At 44.8% G+C, this 17,534-nt stretch overlaps 1 protein-coding gene across 3 annotated transcripts in view; it reads left to right on the forward strand.

The window, feature by feature from the left end:
• The window catches only part of KLHL3 (kelch like family member 3), a 58,170-nt gene that overhangs the window by 1,931 nt on the left and 38,705 nt on the right, over positions 1 to 17,534 (forward strand). Inside the window, exons 1-2 of one of the 3 annotated variants that reach the window (XM_071570526.1) lie at positions 6,582 to 6,737; positions 7,129 to 7,194. In XM_071570526.1, coding sequence (XP_071426627.1) covers positions 7,154 to 7,194 — 41 coding nt within the window. In that variant the 5' untranslated portion in view covers positions 6,582 to 6,737; positions 7,129 to 7,153. Of the gene's footprint in view, positions 1 to 6,581; positions 6,738 to 7,128; positions 7,195 to 11,713; positions 11,913 to 17,534 lie in introns of those variants that run through there. The other 2 variants (XM_071570530.1, XM_071570527.1) reach the window with 2 other exon arrangements.

Consider the following 17,534-nt stretch of genomic DNA (forward strand, 5'->3'; position numbering starts at 1 on the left):
AATCTCTGTGTACTTAAGAGTAAATATTTTGTTGCCAGTAAAGGTCCAAACTGACTTTTTTGCTAGTGGCTTTCAAACACTTGACAAGAGAAATTTTTGAAGTCCTGATCCGTGGATGTGGTCTGGTTTTTTACCCTCGTTCTCAGTTTGTGTGCATCCACCATCTTGTGTAGGCAGTTTGACGTGCTGTCATGGTTGGTCGGTTTTTTCTGTAGGATTTTTTCCATCAACGTATGTACTGTGTCGTTTTGAAGAAAAAGTTTGTGTTAAGCATGTGCTTCATTCATATAAAGTGTTCAGAATTTCCAATTGCTTAGTTTTTCAAGTCCTCCTATGGGTTTGTCTGTGTGTGTTTCCTGCCAGGAAAGGGCCGACGTTTATCCCTCCTGTTAAACACGTACTTGTTTTCATAGCACCGGGTTAACAGACTTTTTTCACTCGGAACTATTAAAGTTCCCGGGGAATTCTCGCAGCTCCATCTGCTGTCGGGATGTGCTGTGGGCTTCCTTAACACAGGAGCAAAACTGCTTTAAAAGTTATTTTATGCCATTAGATGAGCGAGTCCTGACTGAGGGGAAAAAAAAAAAAAGAAAGGAGTGGATTTGCAATACCTGCCTCAGCACGTAATTTTTGAAATAATAATTGCAGTTGCCCATATTTCAGAAAGTGATAATCCAAACTCCATGGGCAAAATGCTCTGAAACTGAGCCAGCCAAGTGTGCCAGCTGTAAAGCAAAAATATCTGTGTAGTTTGCTTGATCAACAAATGTATATTTGTAGCCCTTTCACGCAATAGAATTAAAGTTTGTTGTTTATTAAAGAGCATAATGTTTTAGGGGAAGACTGCCTTCCTGCATAGAAATATAGAATAGCAACGTTTATGGGTTTCTGGATATCAAATAAAAGATTTGAATTCCTTATATGTTTGAGTGAGAGTATATATGATACGGGGCATGGATTTAAAAAGTACAAAGTTGTTTTGACCTCAGGTTTCTGAGCACTTATTTATGCTGATGCTTCATGAGACTGTATCATAAAACCTGCTTTTTGCTTTGCTCCAGGTATGCAAGATATTAGACATAGAATTCCCACTGATTCCAGTGGAAAGGTAAATGTGTAGGGCTTTGTGCTTCTGGGCTGAAGGACTTAGCATGACATTTCAGGGTACTGTTTCTATTTGATGTCAGTCTAACCTGGTGCTGATTTTAATTGAAATTAATCTTTTTGTGGCTATTAGAAGCAAAACTGCATCAGCTTAATTACTTGTGCTTAAATAACCAGGACAACCTCTTGATATCATCAGGATTTAAAGCAAGAGCTGAGTTTCCTCTTGGTTGTGGTAATTTATGACTCTTAGAGCGAGACTGGTTCTCTTTGGCTTAGCTTAGCTTTTATAAATAGGTTCCAAACAACTTGCTAGTTGCAATTAAAGTGTAATTTTTCTATCTCAAAAGCCTCTGTTGTGAACCAGCATCACTGACATGTTGATGTAAGTCAAAGTTTCAGAGAAGTATTAGTAGAACTCTGCAAGTGCCAGCTCTTGTCAGCTCACAGCTTCAGGTGGTTTTATTTCAGCTCACTGGGCTTGAAGTTTTTACTGTACCTTTGCACTTTACAACCATGTTGGACAGTCATCCTTGAACTTCCTCTGAAGCACAGCCCACCTGTTTGTGGCTGAGCTGCTGAGTTCTGGGATGTGTGTGAGTTTGGGTGTGTGGTTTAGTCCCTTGCAGTGGTGAGTTGCCTTAACCTTGCCCAGGGACAGCCTGGCTTGGAGAGGAATGGTGAAATTCACTTTTGTGGTATGGTTTGTCTTTTGATTTGGGAAGGTAAAGGCTTGTTCATGGTATTTTCATGTCTTATGTGCTGTGACAGAGCTGTTGATACTAGAAACAAGTAGGTTTTTTTATAAAAGTGACTTTGTGTGTGAAATCTGAGAGTTTGGGAACCCTTGTACTGGAACGTGCTGTGTGGTTATCTCTGTGCTGGGTCCTCGTAGGACTCTGTTAGAATAAAGAGCTGATCCCAGAAATTTGGGGAGTGTGCTGCCTTGTGGCTGCCTCCAGAGATTGTCACCTGTTGAACAGTGTTCTGTGGTGTCTTGAGTAGGTGGCACTTGCTTTGCTCTGACCTCTGGTCTCTCTGGAGCAGGAACTTGTGGCACTGCAGGTGGCTTGGAGAGGCTCCTGTGAGCACTTGGTTTGTCTGAGCAGGGCCAGCAACACTGGGATGTCCCCTGGGATATAGAAAGATGCAGGTCTGTGTTGGGTGGCATTAAATACACAGTGACTTAAAGACTCTCTTTAAATAGAAACCTGCCTCTAGTATAGTTCCTAGTAACCAGAAGAGATTTGCTGATAAAGCTTTGCTTATTTAATGGTATGTACTGATTTTCTGGCCCCTGGATGGATTTGTCTTCGTAGAGGTGTGTAGGAAGAGCTAAGGTGAAATGAGGTGTTTAGCTGGCATGTAAAAGTTTGTGACTTCACAGTTGCTTTAGGATGGTCACAGAGATAGAAATAACTTTAGTTTGCTGTTCTTTAGTTTGTTGTTGAGTTCTGAAGTTCTATGTCTGAAACTATCTCGATAATTTAATGGTCGCCTAGTCAGAACCAACTACTGGATTGTGTTGGTGTCACCTGTGAGAAATAGAATAGAGAGAGCAACTGGTTTACTTTTAGCATTTAATAAAGTAAAAGTTGCAGTAGTTTTCTTAAAACGGAAGTTCTTTTTATTTTTTTAATCTGCATGACCAAAAAGGAATTCCCCAAACCAAACCTTTCAGACTGTGAGCTCAGTGTGTTGTGATGTACATGCAGTTTTTTAATAGTATTGGGTGTTCATGTCTACTCTATAATTTGTTCTTGATTCTGCTCCTTGTATGACTTGTACATTTTGTTTGGCTAATAAAATTAGCCTAACTTACACTTTTACAGTACTGATTACTCCTGCATTCAAAGGAAACGTGCTAAAACACCTCTATATGTAGTGTAATGATACTCACTAGTCAGTAGAAGTACCTCCCATGTGTTTGTTTTGCTACAGGTGATGAAAAGGTGGCTTAGAACAGTGGTAAGTAATGGCTGAAACAGCTTCAATGGCAATAAATCTCTATGAGGCACTGACACTGTGACAGACTGGCCCTGCAGGGTTCTGTGGTGCACTTGGGTGGGCAGTCCTTGCCCTCCAGACCCGAGCAAGCTTTGGGGTTTGGTTGTTGCAATAGCTGTGAGTGGGGCAGCTGCAGTTCAGGCTCCAGGACTGGCTCTGGGACTCCCAGTTCTGCTGACAGGAGCCGAGACCCTTGGGGAGGTGGGGCAGAGCTGGGCACTGACAGGAGGTGGGCCTGAACCCTCAGGTACTTGGTGTACTTAAGGACCTGTGAGGCAGAAATATTTAAGATGACTAAACATGTCATTCAAAGTTCTCAGGTGCTTTATGGTGTCCTTCCCCCACCCCTAAGTTAGATCTGTTCCATGAAGCAAATCTTGCTTTCATTTAGCATTGAAAGACTTAAGTGGATGGTGTGGATCAGAATATTGGTTTGTTATCCTGCCCTGTCAGCTGATTCTGTTGTCCCAAAATAATTCCTACTCCTGCTGGAAAGGGTCTGAGCTGGATGGTGCAGAGGACCCCAACCTCCCATTCAAGTCTGAAAATACAGCAGCTTCTTTTTTCTATGTACCTCAGAATGTTCTTTCTAAAATGCAAAAGTCTGTCTTAAATTGTTAATCTCTAAGGAATAACGTGAAGAACATCCCTCTGATGTGCACACAGTGAACAGAATTGGGTATTTTGCCACAGTGGAGTTTTGCTCCTCCAGTCTGAGAGAGGGTTGGTTTTCTCAGAAAAGGCATTTTAGCCAAGCCTTTAGATTAGGATTGCTTGTCCTGTTGTAGCTATTATGGATTAGTGTTTATCATGTAACCAACAGTTTGTGCCACATTTCTGTGGTTTATGTTGTTCTGGACTTTGACTTTCTGAGCTATGGGCAAGAAGGCATTTTCAGTATGTTTTTCAAACTCTGTGCATAATACCTTGGATTAATATCAGGTGATTGAAAGTGTGACACCCAAAATTTCAGTGGTTCACCTTAGCCAGAGGTGTAGTTTGCAAAACAACGGGTCATTTAACATGTTCTGCATAACTGATTCTGTGATCTAGTGTATGCCTCCCTTAAAGATGAGTTTTCTGCCTGTTATTTTTGTATTTCTTAAATGAATAAAACAGTTGTATCCCTGCTTCACTGGAAAATGTGTGTCACAATGCAAGCACCCCACAAGGAGTTCTGAGCCAGCGTGAACAAGCACAATTTGCTTTTGTTGGTGGGTGTTTTTTAGGTCTGTTGAAGTGTTACTGCTCTATTATTTCTGGCATGTGTATGTATACACAGACATCACCTCAATGAGCATTTATTTCTGCTGCACTGTAAGTCCTGCTGTTGAGTGTCAGATGTGTACTGCTCCTAACAGGATGAAAGTCTGTCTGCTGTGTATCCTTCCCTTGGAATTTCTATCATTTACCTCTGTACTAGGACTTGTAAAGGGGCTGATGGAGTTGGGTGCTTTCCTCCTTGATGTTCCTTTGACAAATTCTAGGCCTTTTTACCTTTTCTGCTCCCAGAACTTTCATCAATTTCTGTTATATACAAATGGGAAGGAATAGTCACTTTTGAACTGATACCTCTTGTTCATCTGGTTCTCAGAGTGCTTTAATCATATCTATATTTCCCTTAAAAACATCTGACTGGGACAATGGGCACTGGTAACACTGAAAGAACAAGGGCTGCAGAGCTGTAGTTCAGTGCAGAAGAGAGAGAGACATTCTTCAGATTCTTCTGTTTCCTGTAGTTCTATCTACTTAATAGACTGAACAGTTAAAAAGATGGAATATTCAGGTCTAGGCTGTAGCAAAAGTAAAAAAAAAAAGCCAGCATTAAAAAAAATTCAAGTACTGTTCTCTGTTCATGGTTTGGCCTTTGCCAGTTGAAATCTTAAACTAAAACATTTTTAAAAGTACTTTCTCAGTGTGCAATCTTGGTGTAAGTTGGTTTTGCTCAAAGTCTGTTAGGCAAAGCTGCAACGTTGCCTGTTGCTGTTACAGTAAACGTTGGGCTTAGAGCTCAGGCTATTCTCAGATTGTCAGCCATCCAAGCCACCAAAGCTCCTTAACTTTGAAAACGAGATGTCAAGCCCAGGCAGACTAATAATGCCATCTGTCTGAGGCATCTGGATATTAACCCTCTTAGCACGAAACTGTAGTTTCATTCCCAAATGCTTTCACAACTGGAAAAAAGCACAGATGTGGAAAGAACAGCTCTTAAAAAAAAATTGGAATGTGTTGAGCTATCTACGATTTTGGTACATATTATATTCATCAAGCTACTATAAATATCTCTTTTCATGAGTAATGCAGTAAGGAGTTGATGCCAATTTAGAAAGGGATTACGTTTCTGGCTGGAAATGTGTCAAGATGCACATTTGCTCACCATCACCAAAGTACAAATGGCTGATTAACATGGCAGAAGAATTCCTTAGAAGCAGAACGAGCTGAGGGATCTGAAAATACTTAATTTGTTCAAATGCTGTTTTGTACCATGGAATTGCCAACTGGTTTGTCTCACAGGAGCCCCGTTCTTCCTGCAATGCTCGTTGGAGTGAAACACATGCAAAGCTACACATCTGAAAACTTGCTGTAATCTACTCAATATAAAAGATGAATATCATCTTAGTCTCTTCTGTCATTTCTGTAACTTTTGTTGCTTGCTGTAGCTTTACAATGGACTTTTTCTATTTTGTAAGAAAATTTGCTTTCAGCAAAACCCTGGTGGGGAGGAAGGGTGAGTGTAGTCACTGCAGGCACTGAGTGGGAAGAAGAAAGACCAGGAGCTCTATTTCCAGCACTGATTTGGGTTAAAGCAGTGCTGGATAAAATGCACAGGTAGAGTTTGGAACTGGAGATTCATGTGCTTTTTACTTGTCCTCTTTCTCTGTGGATCAATAATCCTGTTTTCTTTACTGCACAGTGACACAGCTCCGGTGGGAACCTCCCTGTGCCAACCACACACAGGGAGAACAAACTGCAGCTTGGGCAGGGCATGGCCCTGGGGGTGGCCGTGCTTACCTGGTTACTGTGTACAAGCACAGCACTATCAGCTGTGTTTTGAAATACTTTACTCCTATTTCATCCTCCAGGGCTCCTCAGTAGGGGTGTCCTCTGGTTTGGGACTCACTGCATGTTCTGGGCTGGCTCTCACAGCCTGGTCAAAGATTTCTGGTGCTGAATTCCCAATTCTCTGCTTGTGGTTGTCTACTGTCCTTTAGGTTTTAGTAATCTGTTAAATTTACTGAGTAACAAATTGGGCCAAAGTCTTTCACTGGGGGATTTCATTTGGGCTTGTTTAATTGTTTTCTTTCCACCACTGCTGCAATAATGATTATTGGAGAGACCTTCCTTTGAGTTCTGATTGCAAATTTGGGACTTCTCCTCTGCGATCCCTCCAGGACTGCAGGGTGATTGTGGGTGTAATTGCTGACACCTCTTGCACAGGGTGTTAGCAAAGTGCATTCTGCAAGAGCAGTGCCAGCTTTCGACTGTGACTTTTGTGGAGGTGCTCCTGAAAAACAGAGATCCCCAGGAAGACAAGGCGTTCCAGCCCTTCAGTCAGTGACCTGGTGTGCATTGCTGTGCCTTTTCCCTTCAGACCCACTCAGCTGTTACTTTCTGCAGTTTTAAAAGTAGGCAATTTATTTTTCTCTAATTACATCATTTGGATGCTGTTGTGGAGTTTGCTTTTACTCCCCCAGCACCAGCTGGAGTCTGGGCTTCTGCCCTGCGGTATCAGTTTGACTTGTAAAGCTTCTTCGAGGGACCACTTTGGTGATGATTCAGCCCCACGTGTGTTTTGGAAATGTTACAATGGGTTTGTGTGTAGCTGGTGGCAACTGGGAGCTCTTGTTTTTGGTATTCTGGGGAGTCAGATGAGAGCGAGTTGAGAAACATCGCCTTGGGAAGGAGGAGCTGGCCTTGTTTTGTTGCTGGTGCTGCTCCACGCCTAAAATGTTGCAACGAGCTGATGCCATGTGCTCTTTAATGCTTCTCAAAGTGGGTTTTCTTTCTCCCTCACAGGGTGCACTTGTGCCTGGATGAAAGGATGGGAAAGCTGAGCCCCGAAAAGCACACCAAAAAAATGCAGTAAGTGAACAGAAACCCAAGCTGAGCCCCTGACGTGCAGTTCTCTGAATATGCTGTGGAGATTGAGCAGAAAAAGGGGTTTGTCCAGAAAATACCAAGCAGGATAATGAAGGACAATCTGTGAAAAAGAAATGCTGCCTGAGAGGTAAAATAATGTGCCTGCAGAAACAATCTTGCCTAAATTTTTGCATGTGACAGATGCATGATTTCGTAATTTGGGTTGGTATTGCAGCATGTTGTGATGTGATACAAGGGTGGTGGACTGTGTTTCTTGCCTTTTACAAAGAACAACAAATCAAATATGTAAATTCAAGAAGAGAGCAAGGCAATGAGTGTACAGGGAGACTTGGGTTATGGCTGTGAGACCCTGAATGAGAATAGGTTTGGTTATTCTGGTCTCTGAGTTACAGCATGCAAATATTAATTAAGCCATACATCTTTATGAAGCATATGGGTAATTTCCCCTTATTACAGTAGGTAGTAGTGGAATCATTAAGGGTTATGTTGTAAAGACAAAGTCACATTAAAATGATATGGGGAAAAAAATCCCACTTTTTTGGACCATAGCCTAAACTTTTCTCAAGCCCGTGTGTTCAGCCTGTGGTGAGCACTGTACACTTCAGTAGATGGATGGACTCTAAGGACTCAGGAGGCAGAGAGACTTGCTGGTATTTAGGCATCTGAATACCATCCTTTGCCTTTGTTCCAGTACCCACAACAGTTGTTTGTACAGCTTTCTTCCTGAATTTTTTGTTTTGTTTTGTTTTCCGTTTGAGCACTCAATTCTCAACGATAAAATCTGTCTGCAAATCTTCCTGCAGGTTTGTGATAAATACATAAAATGACTGCAGGGCAGGAAGTCTGTGCCTCTGACACAGGTGACTGCGGGTGACATCTCTTGCTTGTGCTGCAGGGAAGAGTCAGAAGAGCAGCAGGAAGGACCTTTTCAGCTGGTGGGTTATTGCTGTGTAGGGTGAGCAGCAGAACAGCCCCAGAAATCACAGCCGGGGGGTGAAGATGTTCTTCTGAAGGTGGCAACGTTATTATGAAGCTGTTGGAATAAACCCGCTATTTTTATAGGAATGGTGGTTTATTTCAAAGACTAAAGGAAAACACATGGCTAACGCCGTGTTTTGGTGGCTCGTGGCAGGCAGGAGTGTGGGAATGGGACGTGTACCAGCAGAGGGCAACAGTCCCGAGCGCAGCATCTCGTGGCTCCTGCAGCATCTCAGCCTGGGGAGCACATCCCGCGGGACAGCGCCGGGGAGATGCTCCCCCTCTGCTCTGCGAGTCACATGTAGAATACAGGGCCAGCTTCAGCTGCCAGAACATCACTGAGTCCAGCTCTGGGAAGTTCCTTACCTAGAAGATCTCCCAGAGCTTCCTTTTCAGCCTGGTGATAATTTGGGTGCCTGTGAGTTGCTGTAGTGGGTGAACTTTAGCTGCTGTTTTGGTTGTTATGCTCAGAATTCGAGCACTGGTTGGACAGCAGGAACCTCCAGGATTTCCCTGCTGGTCCTTTGGGAGCCAGTGCAGCACCTGAGCTGGATCCACCTCCACGTGACTCCAATTAACCACGTTGATACCAAGGCAGTGATTTCAGTGAATACCTTACATTGCTTTTCTTACAGTAATTTCCTTAGCGTGCCTTTTCCCAGAAAACATATGGTCTAAGTACAGATCTGTGTAAATTAATATTTACTTAATTTGAATGACAAAATAAGGGACTTCTGGAGGTGATCTGGTACAAACATCCCTCAAAGCAGGACCAGCTTCAGGGTTAGATCAGTTTGGTCACTCCAAGATGAATATATATACTTAATATATACATTAATAAAAATGTGTATGTATATATAACCATATATTTATTTAAGTATATAAATAGCTAAATATATATATCTTTAAAAAACAGAATAAAAAAAAAACAGGCTGAGGAGATGCAACTTTGGAAGTTTCCAGGATTGCAGTGTTTTGTGTAGACATTTCCCACCTCTTCAATGCCAAAGCCATAGATTTTTTTTTAAAGAAAGCTGATTAATAATTTGGTGTAGGGGATTATGCAGTTAAACAGGAAAGCTGCTAAAGATAGGACATTGCTTATGATACGGATCTATGGAATCTGTATATTGGTATATACCTGGAAACAGGTATGTACAGGAGAGTGAGGGGTTTCCAGATCATTGTCTGGGTTGGATTTAAGCTGTATGATCCTGTGATTCAGGGCTCTTGCAGTTTGCCTGGCAGAGCAAGGAGGGTTTTCCCCACCCTAAGAGGTTTGCTTTCCTCTGGCTTTGGGGGAGGTGACTCCTTCAGGTTTCTGTGGAACTTCTGGAGATTGACAGGGTGTTGTCTTGAGTGTGTTGAGGCTCTTCACAGAATTTAATTCTTGTCAGCACTCAATGTCCTTTGCTTACAACCTCAGGGTTAAACCAGCTGCTGGACTTGAAGCCAGTAGATAGATTTGGATCGTGTTGGCAGAGATCGTTTTTATTCCCTCCCTTCCTGCCGTTTTTATTGAAGAAATTCCTTGCTGCCATGGGGACACTGGCAATGCTTTGCTCTCCTCTCCCTGAAGCTCGTTGGAGTTGGAAGGTTTGGTCTTTCATTGTAGATCTGAAGATTGTTGCAGGAATCTGGAAAGGTTTTTGTGAGCCAAGAGATGGTGGAACTGGCTGCAAGAGAAGCTCTGTGGACCTTTCTACTCTGAACATCACTTATATGACTGTCAGTGATTGAAGGTAGTTTAGACATGGGAATTTAGGACTACTTGGGTCTAGGAGTTTTTAGAAGAGGCTGGAAAGATTCAACCCATCAGGTTTTACTTATTCCATTTAGCTGAATGCTTTTTCAGGAGACCAAACTTTGCACTTAAAAACCAGCAAAACATTTCTGTCTTGGGCTTGTTACCCAATCACGATTATTTTGCAAGGCTGCTATAAAGATAATCTCTGATTACTGGGACAGCTTTTGTCCCATTCCAGCAAAGACTGGTTTGCCCTTGTCTGCCACTGGCATTTACCATTCTGTGGTTGCTCTCAGGATTTGTAGAATCCAATGGGTCAATGCACATGAGGAGGTGTTGCTGGTTTGGTTCAGTTTAGGTGCTTAGCTCCCAGGCTGGCTGCAGTGAGAGGTACATTTTTATAAGATTTTGTTATTGAAAAACTATGTGTTAATAAAAAAACACAGGCACTTTGCAGCAATTTCAGGACCTGCTTTTGTATCTGGACTTTTTATGGTTACTGAGGGACTTACTCAATGGAAACAAGCTATAGCCCTCATTTTTGAGGTAAATTCCACTATTTTAGTGTGGTTCTTTTTCCTTTGATTTGAGCTCATGTCTTGCAGTTTTGCATGTTTTGCATTGAGTAAGGCTGGACACTGGGAAGTACTTGAGAATTTGGGTTTGTTAAAATGATAGTTTAACAGGATTCTCAAGGGAAAATGAAGAAATTTTGTCTGAATCCTTTGTGAGGTTTCACTTCATGGCTTTACCTGTATTTCTTTTGTTTAAGGGGAGGCTGCCAAACAGTGTTTAAACAGAGGGACTCTGGAGTCTCCATACCCATGTGAGTTTGAGAAAGTCCCTGAAGTTTCAGGAGTGTTAAGTTTTCTTATCTGAGAATAAGGGTGATGACTAGTTAAGATTCTTAACAAGCTTTTGAAACCCTCCTGTGGAAGGTGCAATTGCATCTGTTCGATCATTGCTGATACATTTGTTGAGGAGAAACATAGAAGAGCGAAGGTAATTTTATTTACAAAAGAGATGAAATGGCATCTTGCGAGAGAAATCTCTCGATACTTCTCTCTTTCTCTTGCACAAGAGTATTTTGTGAATGGAAGTGTGATGAAGAAAGCAAATGCTTCTTGTCTTTATTACAATTAATCTCTAAGGCTTCACTGTTAGAGAATACAATTGATAAATTCTTTTAATAAAAGGAGAGAGGAAAAAAGATTTATCATTAAGTCTCTGCGCTTGTATCAATTGTAATAAAAACGGCAAATGTGATTTAGTTCAGTGCTTTAGGCTAAACAGCACCTGCAGTTTAGAAGGACCCATATTGCCTATGCAAGGTGTATTTGGCCAGATCGCTTGTGCAAAGAACAGGAAGGTTTTGATAAACTGGGAATCCGGAGGGGTAGATCCTGCTTTCTGCGGGGGCGTGGGGACACTCAGCGAGGCTGGGACCCTCTCCGTGCGCGGGTCTGACCTCGGGGCCGGCACCGGGGGGATGCTCAGCCTCTAAACTTCCCTCCAGCCCGGGCACTGATGGAGCAGTTTTGAGCCACTCATCCGCCAGCTCCCTGGGCCCGGGGGCTGCTCCGGGGGGGGCTCGGGGCGGGCTCTGCAGCGGGGCCGATGCATGGAGGGCGTTGCGGGGGGCGGTGCGGACAGTGCGGGCAGCACGGGGCGTTGGGGGGCGGCGCGGACAGTGCGGGGCGTTGGGAGGCGGTGCGGACAGTGCGGGGCGGCGCTGCCGTTGCCGCCGTTGCCCGGAGACGCTCACAAGCCCCGCCGGGGGAGGCGGCTGCGGGGCGGCTGCGGAGCGGCGGCGGCGGCGGGGCCGCAGTCGGTGCGGTGCGGTGCGGGCGCGCCCGGCACGCAGCGCTCCGCTCCCGCAGGAAGCGGCCCGGGGCGGGGGTGGCCGCTCGCAGCCATGCCGGGCCCGGGGCGCTGAGCCGGCCCCGCCGCCGCCCCGCACCATGGAGGAGGAGAGGTGGGTACCTCCAAGCCTTTGTGTGCGCCCGCAGCCGTGCGGGGATGGGGATGCCCTTCCGCGGGGATGGGAGAGCTGCGCAGGCATGCGGGACGCGGCCGGCGGGGCTGCCCCCGCTGCTTCCCCGCCTGCGGGAGCGCCGCCCGCGATGGGCGCCTGCCGAGCTATTCCTGGATGTTGCAATGTCATGGTGGCAGGCGGTGTCGCCCCATGTGCCCGCGCAGAGGCAGCGGAGGGGGGTCCGTGGGATGTGTTTCGGATGTGAATTAAGGAGGTGAGGGAGGCAGGTCGTGGTGGCGGGTTGTTTGCTAAAATGGAGCTGCCGGCCAGGGATGCCGTGCAGGGGGCTGGGATGACGGGGAGGTGAATGGGATGCCAGGCAGTGGTGGTGGGATGCCGGGCAGAGGGCTGGGATGCCGGACAGGGGTGGTGGGATGCCGGGCAAGGGAATGGGATGCCGGGCAGGAGAATGGGATGCCGGGCAGGGGTGGTGGGATGCTGTGCAGGAGAATGGGATGCCGGGCAGGGGTGGTGGGATGCTGGGCAGGGGTGGTGGGATGCCGGGCAGGAGAATGGGATGCCGGGCAGGGGTGGTGGGATGCCGGGCAGGAGAATGGGATGCTGGACAGGGGGTGAGCAGCCGCCCCTTCGGCACGATGTGCCTCGCGAAACGCCGGGCTTGTTTCTGCCCTTCTTGTGGCTGGAACGACTTCGGCGTTCCGCTGAAGACAGACCCGCTGATATTCGCTGTTTTTTTTGAGTCTTGGCTGAAAAATCTGTACGGTCCGTGGAGCCTCTGGGGCCGATTTCCCCTCCTGCGTGTGTGTTAACCGGGCGCTGCTGGCGTTGGGCAGGGCAGGACATCCCGCACGGGAGCCGGGCCGTGGAGACTTCATTTCCTGCAGGGCAGTTACTTTGCTCCAAAACCTGCAGAAGTGTTTACAGAGCCCACCTAATGCCCCCTGAACCCCTAAACGATGTTGTTGCTGTGGAGGGACCTCATGGATGCCAGAGAGATACTCAGTGTTTCAGCTCTGCCCCCTTTCCTCCCCTCTCTCGGGTGCCTTCGCACACCAGAAGCTGCTTATGCTGCTTCAAACGAAACATTAAGCCAGTTTGGGGGTTTTTTTGCAATTTTTTTTTTTTTAAACAGGATATGCTGAGCGTTTCCTTTTGTGCTGGTGACCTTGCAGTGAGTGGGGGAACAGAGAAGGGGCTTGACCTGCTGGTCAGACTGATCATCAGGGCTTGACAGAAGTTTTGTTTAAATATGATACATTGGAAAATTAAGCTGGAGTCAACCCCCAAATTCTGGAAATATTCCTTCTGTTGAGGGCAAACATTCTCAGCAGCCTGTGGGACTTGTTTTTCAAGCACCAAAGGACAGTTTTCTACCCTTCTGTGACTCAAGTGTTGCAATTGTTTGTGTATTTAATACACAAAAGTTTCATGCCACCACGTTTCTCTGTAAATTACATTATAAGGCTTCTGCTTCATGCAAGGGGGTGGACAGCCACCTCTGGATATTAATTGAGATATTGTTTGAAGCACCTTGAAATCTTCATTTGTCATGCGAAATGCCAGCTCATGGAATGAGATTTCCTTCTTTTTTTCCTTTATTTATATAAAGGAGTTTATGTTTGAGGAAGTGGAGTAGAGTGTTTTGATACCCCAGGCTGGGATCATCCTTGGCACTGTTGCTTATTACCTTTTTTTGATTGTTACCTGCAGTGCTGTCATTTTGACTGGAGGCCCTTTCCTGGGGTTGTAGTGGTGAAAAAGTCATTGGGAAAGTACCTGGGCTGTTTTGCCTTATTCTGTTTTTTCAGACCATCTGTTTTTAGAGCATGAAGGGCTGTCCCCATCAGCACATTCTCTGCCACTGGAAGTGAGGAATGATTACCTGAATTGCTTCTTACATTTCTAGTTTTGGGGAAGAGAAAGGCAGTCCTGAGCTGGTTGCAGGCAGTAACAATGTAGAGTTTGACTCCTGGCAAAGAAAACTGGGAATATTCACCTGCTTTCTTCTTGGAAAGGGCACACTGTGTGGGATGGTGCAGAGGCTGCTTTGCCTGCCTGGGGCAAGTCCTGGGAGCAGGTGTTTAAAACTGACCTTGGTGGGTGAGCACCGTGGGCTGGGTCTGTGCTTGTTCTTGTGTTTTTGCCCCTCATTTCAGCTCAGATCTGTGTCAGGCAGATTAGTCCTCAGATTTTACACTCAGGATGGCAGAATTCCCCCTGGTTTTTAATATTACTCTGTTTTCCATTTCTGTAGTCAGTGAGGAGCGTGTTGTTGGTGCTCTGTCACCTCTGACTCCGGTCCCAAGCCTGCCTGGATTCAAATATCCTGTTAACTTGCACATCCACGTTGTTCAGTGGTATCATGTGCTCATGTCATTGCACACAGGCAGAAGCAGCTGTGGACAATGGGGGTTTAACCTGAAACATTCACATTTGGCAGCAAAATATTTCAGAATCCTGTTTTTTGTTTTCTTTTCCTGTGCTGATAGGGACCTGCATTTTGTGAAGAAATTGCATAAAACAGTGGTCTGGTGTAATACTCTGGTTCTGAATTTGCAAGATGTGTGTGAGTTTGAATGGAAAAAACTTCCAGGAAGGCTTGGGGTTTTTCTGTTAAAATATTAAAACACCTGTAGTTTCATTTCAGTAGGGGTAGTGTGTTTGTGGTATTTGTTTGAGAAATACAATATTTGCTTTTGACAGCAAATGGTATTGTCATTTTTGAGTTATTTTGTGTTGTTTCCATTACTGTCAACGAAGACTTTTCTTCTGAGTAGTTCCTGAAGTCTGCTTTTCCCCTGAGGTCTCCTTTGATATGAATATCCTTCTGGGGATCTGCTCTATGCCAATTGTGTGTTTTTCTAAGCTAATGTCTCCCTGTTGATGTAGGCACTGAAAAAATTCAACAAAATAGGAAATAATATTGCTATTAAAAGAAAAATAATCCCTTCCATTATGCTGCCTCCCATATGTTTTAATGATAATGCCTTTCTCTGAAATCCTCTCAAATTCCAGCTCAGTATGTGGATTCCTTCAGTCACAATTTTTTTACTGGCTTTGTATAGACCTAAAGACAATTTCAGAAATTGAGATTTTTATAACTGTGCTGTTACACTGACGTATTTCTTACTGTGTCTGTCTGACTTGAGAAATAAAACCACTGGACATAATGTATTTATCCTGTAATTTTGGCCATTGATTGTAAATATAGAATTGGGCCAGTTAAGGTAAAATGATTTTTTCATTTTGCTACGACTAAGTTAATATTTTTGTCCCCATTTATCTCAATAGAAGCATTTAAATTTTGAACACGACTACCTGCTATTGGGCTTCTGTCAGATTTTTAGATCAGAGTCATGTCAAACCTCTCAGAAACTGGAGGTTAACATTTCATGGTCATAGTTTTAGCATGTCCCACCAAGAAGCTCCACAGACTCTGAAAATTTCCAGTTGGCAGTCATTTCTGAGTTAGTACATGGATATGCAGCCCCTGTGGAGATGGTGGGTTGCCCGTGCTGTGGGACAGCAGGTTCTGAGCCCTGCTGAGTCTTTGGCCAAGTTTGTGGTGCTGATGCTCCGTGGTGTTGGGGGACAACCAGGAGAGCAGAACTCCCCTGTGCTGCTCTGGCAGGAGATGAGAGCAGCTCCCAGAGACCTCCCCCAGTGATGCACAGTGGGGTGAGGCTGGGCTGAACATGTCTGAAGTCCCACCACCCCTCCAGTGTGAGAGCCTGATGGAGAAGGACCTCCATGGTGCCCACACTGGATTAGGAGCTGAGCCCGGCAGCTCCTCCTGCAGAAACATGTGCAGCAGCTTGTCCTTCCCTGCTCTGAAGGAGAGTGCATTTGAGATCTGCCTTTCCTTCAGGGTGAACTCCTGACTTCCATAAAGCCTGTGTTAGAATTGCATTTGGCAGAGCTGGGACTTTTGTTCTTGGGGTTTACCAGCTCTCTGCACGGCAATAATCTTGCCAGGGGACAGTTTATCTCTGAGGAAGGCTTTTATTCCTTCATATAATCTACACAGACATCTGTAATTACTGCTGGTAACTGAGGCAACCCAACTTTATAGTTGATACATGCAGGCAGCAGAACGATGAGAAACGGGTTTTTTAAATACCTTTCTGTCTGTTGGTATGTGGGAATGTTCAGGCAGGAGCTGTGCTGTGAGCCCTGGGGAGCCTGAGCCCAACCCTGCTAGGAGATCCTGGAGAGGAGGAACACAGTGTTAATGGGGTGCTGATTAGCTTTTCTGGCCTAATTGGGGGCCCTCAAATCAGGGTTCATTCATTCTACTTGTGGACATGGTTGAAAGGCCGTACAGGAGGTGGCAGTGGGGTTGGAGCTGGCTGAAACTACGAGCCTCTCTGCTTATTTTAGGAAAATCCTGCTGTGTCCATAAAGAAAGTGTTCATCTGGCCCAGGGAAATTAAATCATTTGTCCATTCACTCAGTGCACGGCCTCGGATAGCCCAGGAATAGAACAAATTGCTCCTGGCAGCTGATTCGTGAGTCCTGCTGGTGTAGTGGGACATCAGTTTGGCAAATGTGAAGGTGCTGGGGGGAAGTCCCTGTGGCCAGGGGTACAGGGGCTCCTGCGTGTCTGGGTGGTCTCAGCCAGTGCCTTTAATCAGAGGACCCAGTTCCTCCTTGCTTTGATGCATTAAAAAAAGCAACAGTGTAATAAATGTAATAATTCTTACCTTTATGGGGGAAAAAAAAATCTCAGCAAGGGACTGTGCAATGTCCTGGTTTGTTCTTCCCAGCGGCAGGGTGTGCTTTGTGGCAGGTTGCATTTGCTTGGAGCATTCAGGTTCTTGCATTTTTACACTGGAAATGTGTCTGTGATCTCTGAGAGTGTGTGCATGGAGGTGTAAAATCTCTCTCCCAGATAAAATCCCCCTCCGTTCTTTACTGGAACACAGTTCTGTGGAAGCTGAGTTAATCTCAAAGATGAGTTGAAGGCTCTTGGCCATTAATTTTTCAAATCTATTTTTTCATATGAGTCATTTGGAAAAAAACTTTAAATAGCATATCTTGATCTTCTTTGAAACACATTTTTAACCAGACAATCTGCAGTATTTTTTTATGGTAAACCTTTGGCAAATTGTGAAATTGTTAATAAAGCTGAGGATGTCTCTTTGGATGCTTTTAAAAAATTATCTTTCCTGCTTTTTAGGAAGAGTTGATTGATCTTTTCCCAAAATTCTGAAGCAAGTTTTTTTGCTTTTAAAATACACAGACAAATGTTGGTGGAGTTGAGGCTTTATGAAGGGTTGTTGGTCTGACATTTACTTTGGTGTTCAGTGAACTTTGGTGTCCTTTGAACTGTGACTTTTGCCAATGGAAAAGTTTGAACATAAAGAATCTGGAGTGCCAATATATAAATCTCAGCGGTGTGCTTGTTCTTATTAAAGAACCCCCATGATTTTTGTGTGCATCACTTGGTTTTGGATCTGTGAGGTGTGTCTGATGATGCCCAGGGCACTGTCCTGTGTGGTCCAGCTGTCCTGCCCTGCAGTGATGGGTCTGCCTGTCCCTGATGCTGCCTTTTGGTTTCACTTTCTTTTTTTTTTAATTATTCTTTCTTTTTGGTTTACT

Source organism: Pithys albifrons, chromosome 15, assembly GCF_047495875.1.
Source record: "Pithys albifrons albifrons isolate INPA30051 chromosome 15, PitAlb_v1, whole genome shotgun sequence".
In the NCBI taxonomy this organism is placed as follows: Eukaryota; Metazoa; Chordata; class Aves; order Passeriformes; family Thamnophilidae; genus Pithys; species Pithys albifrons.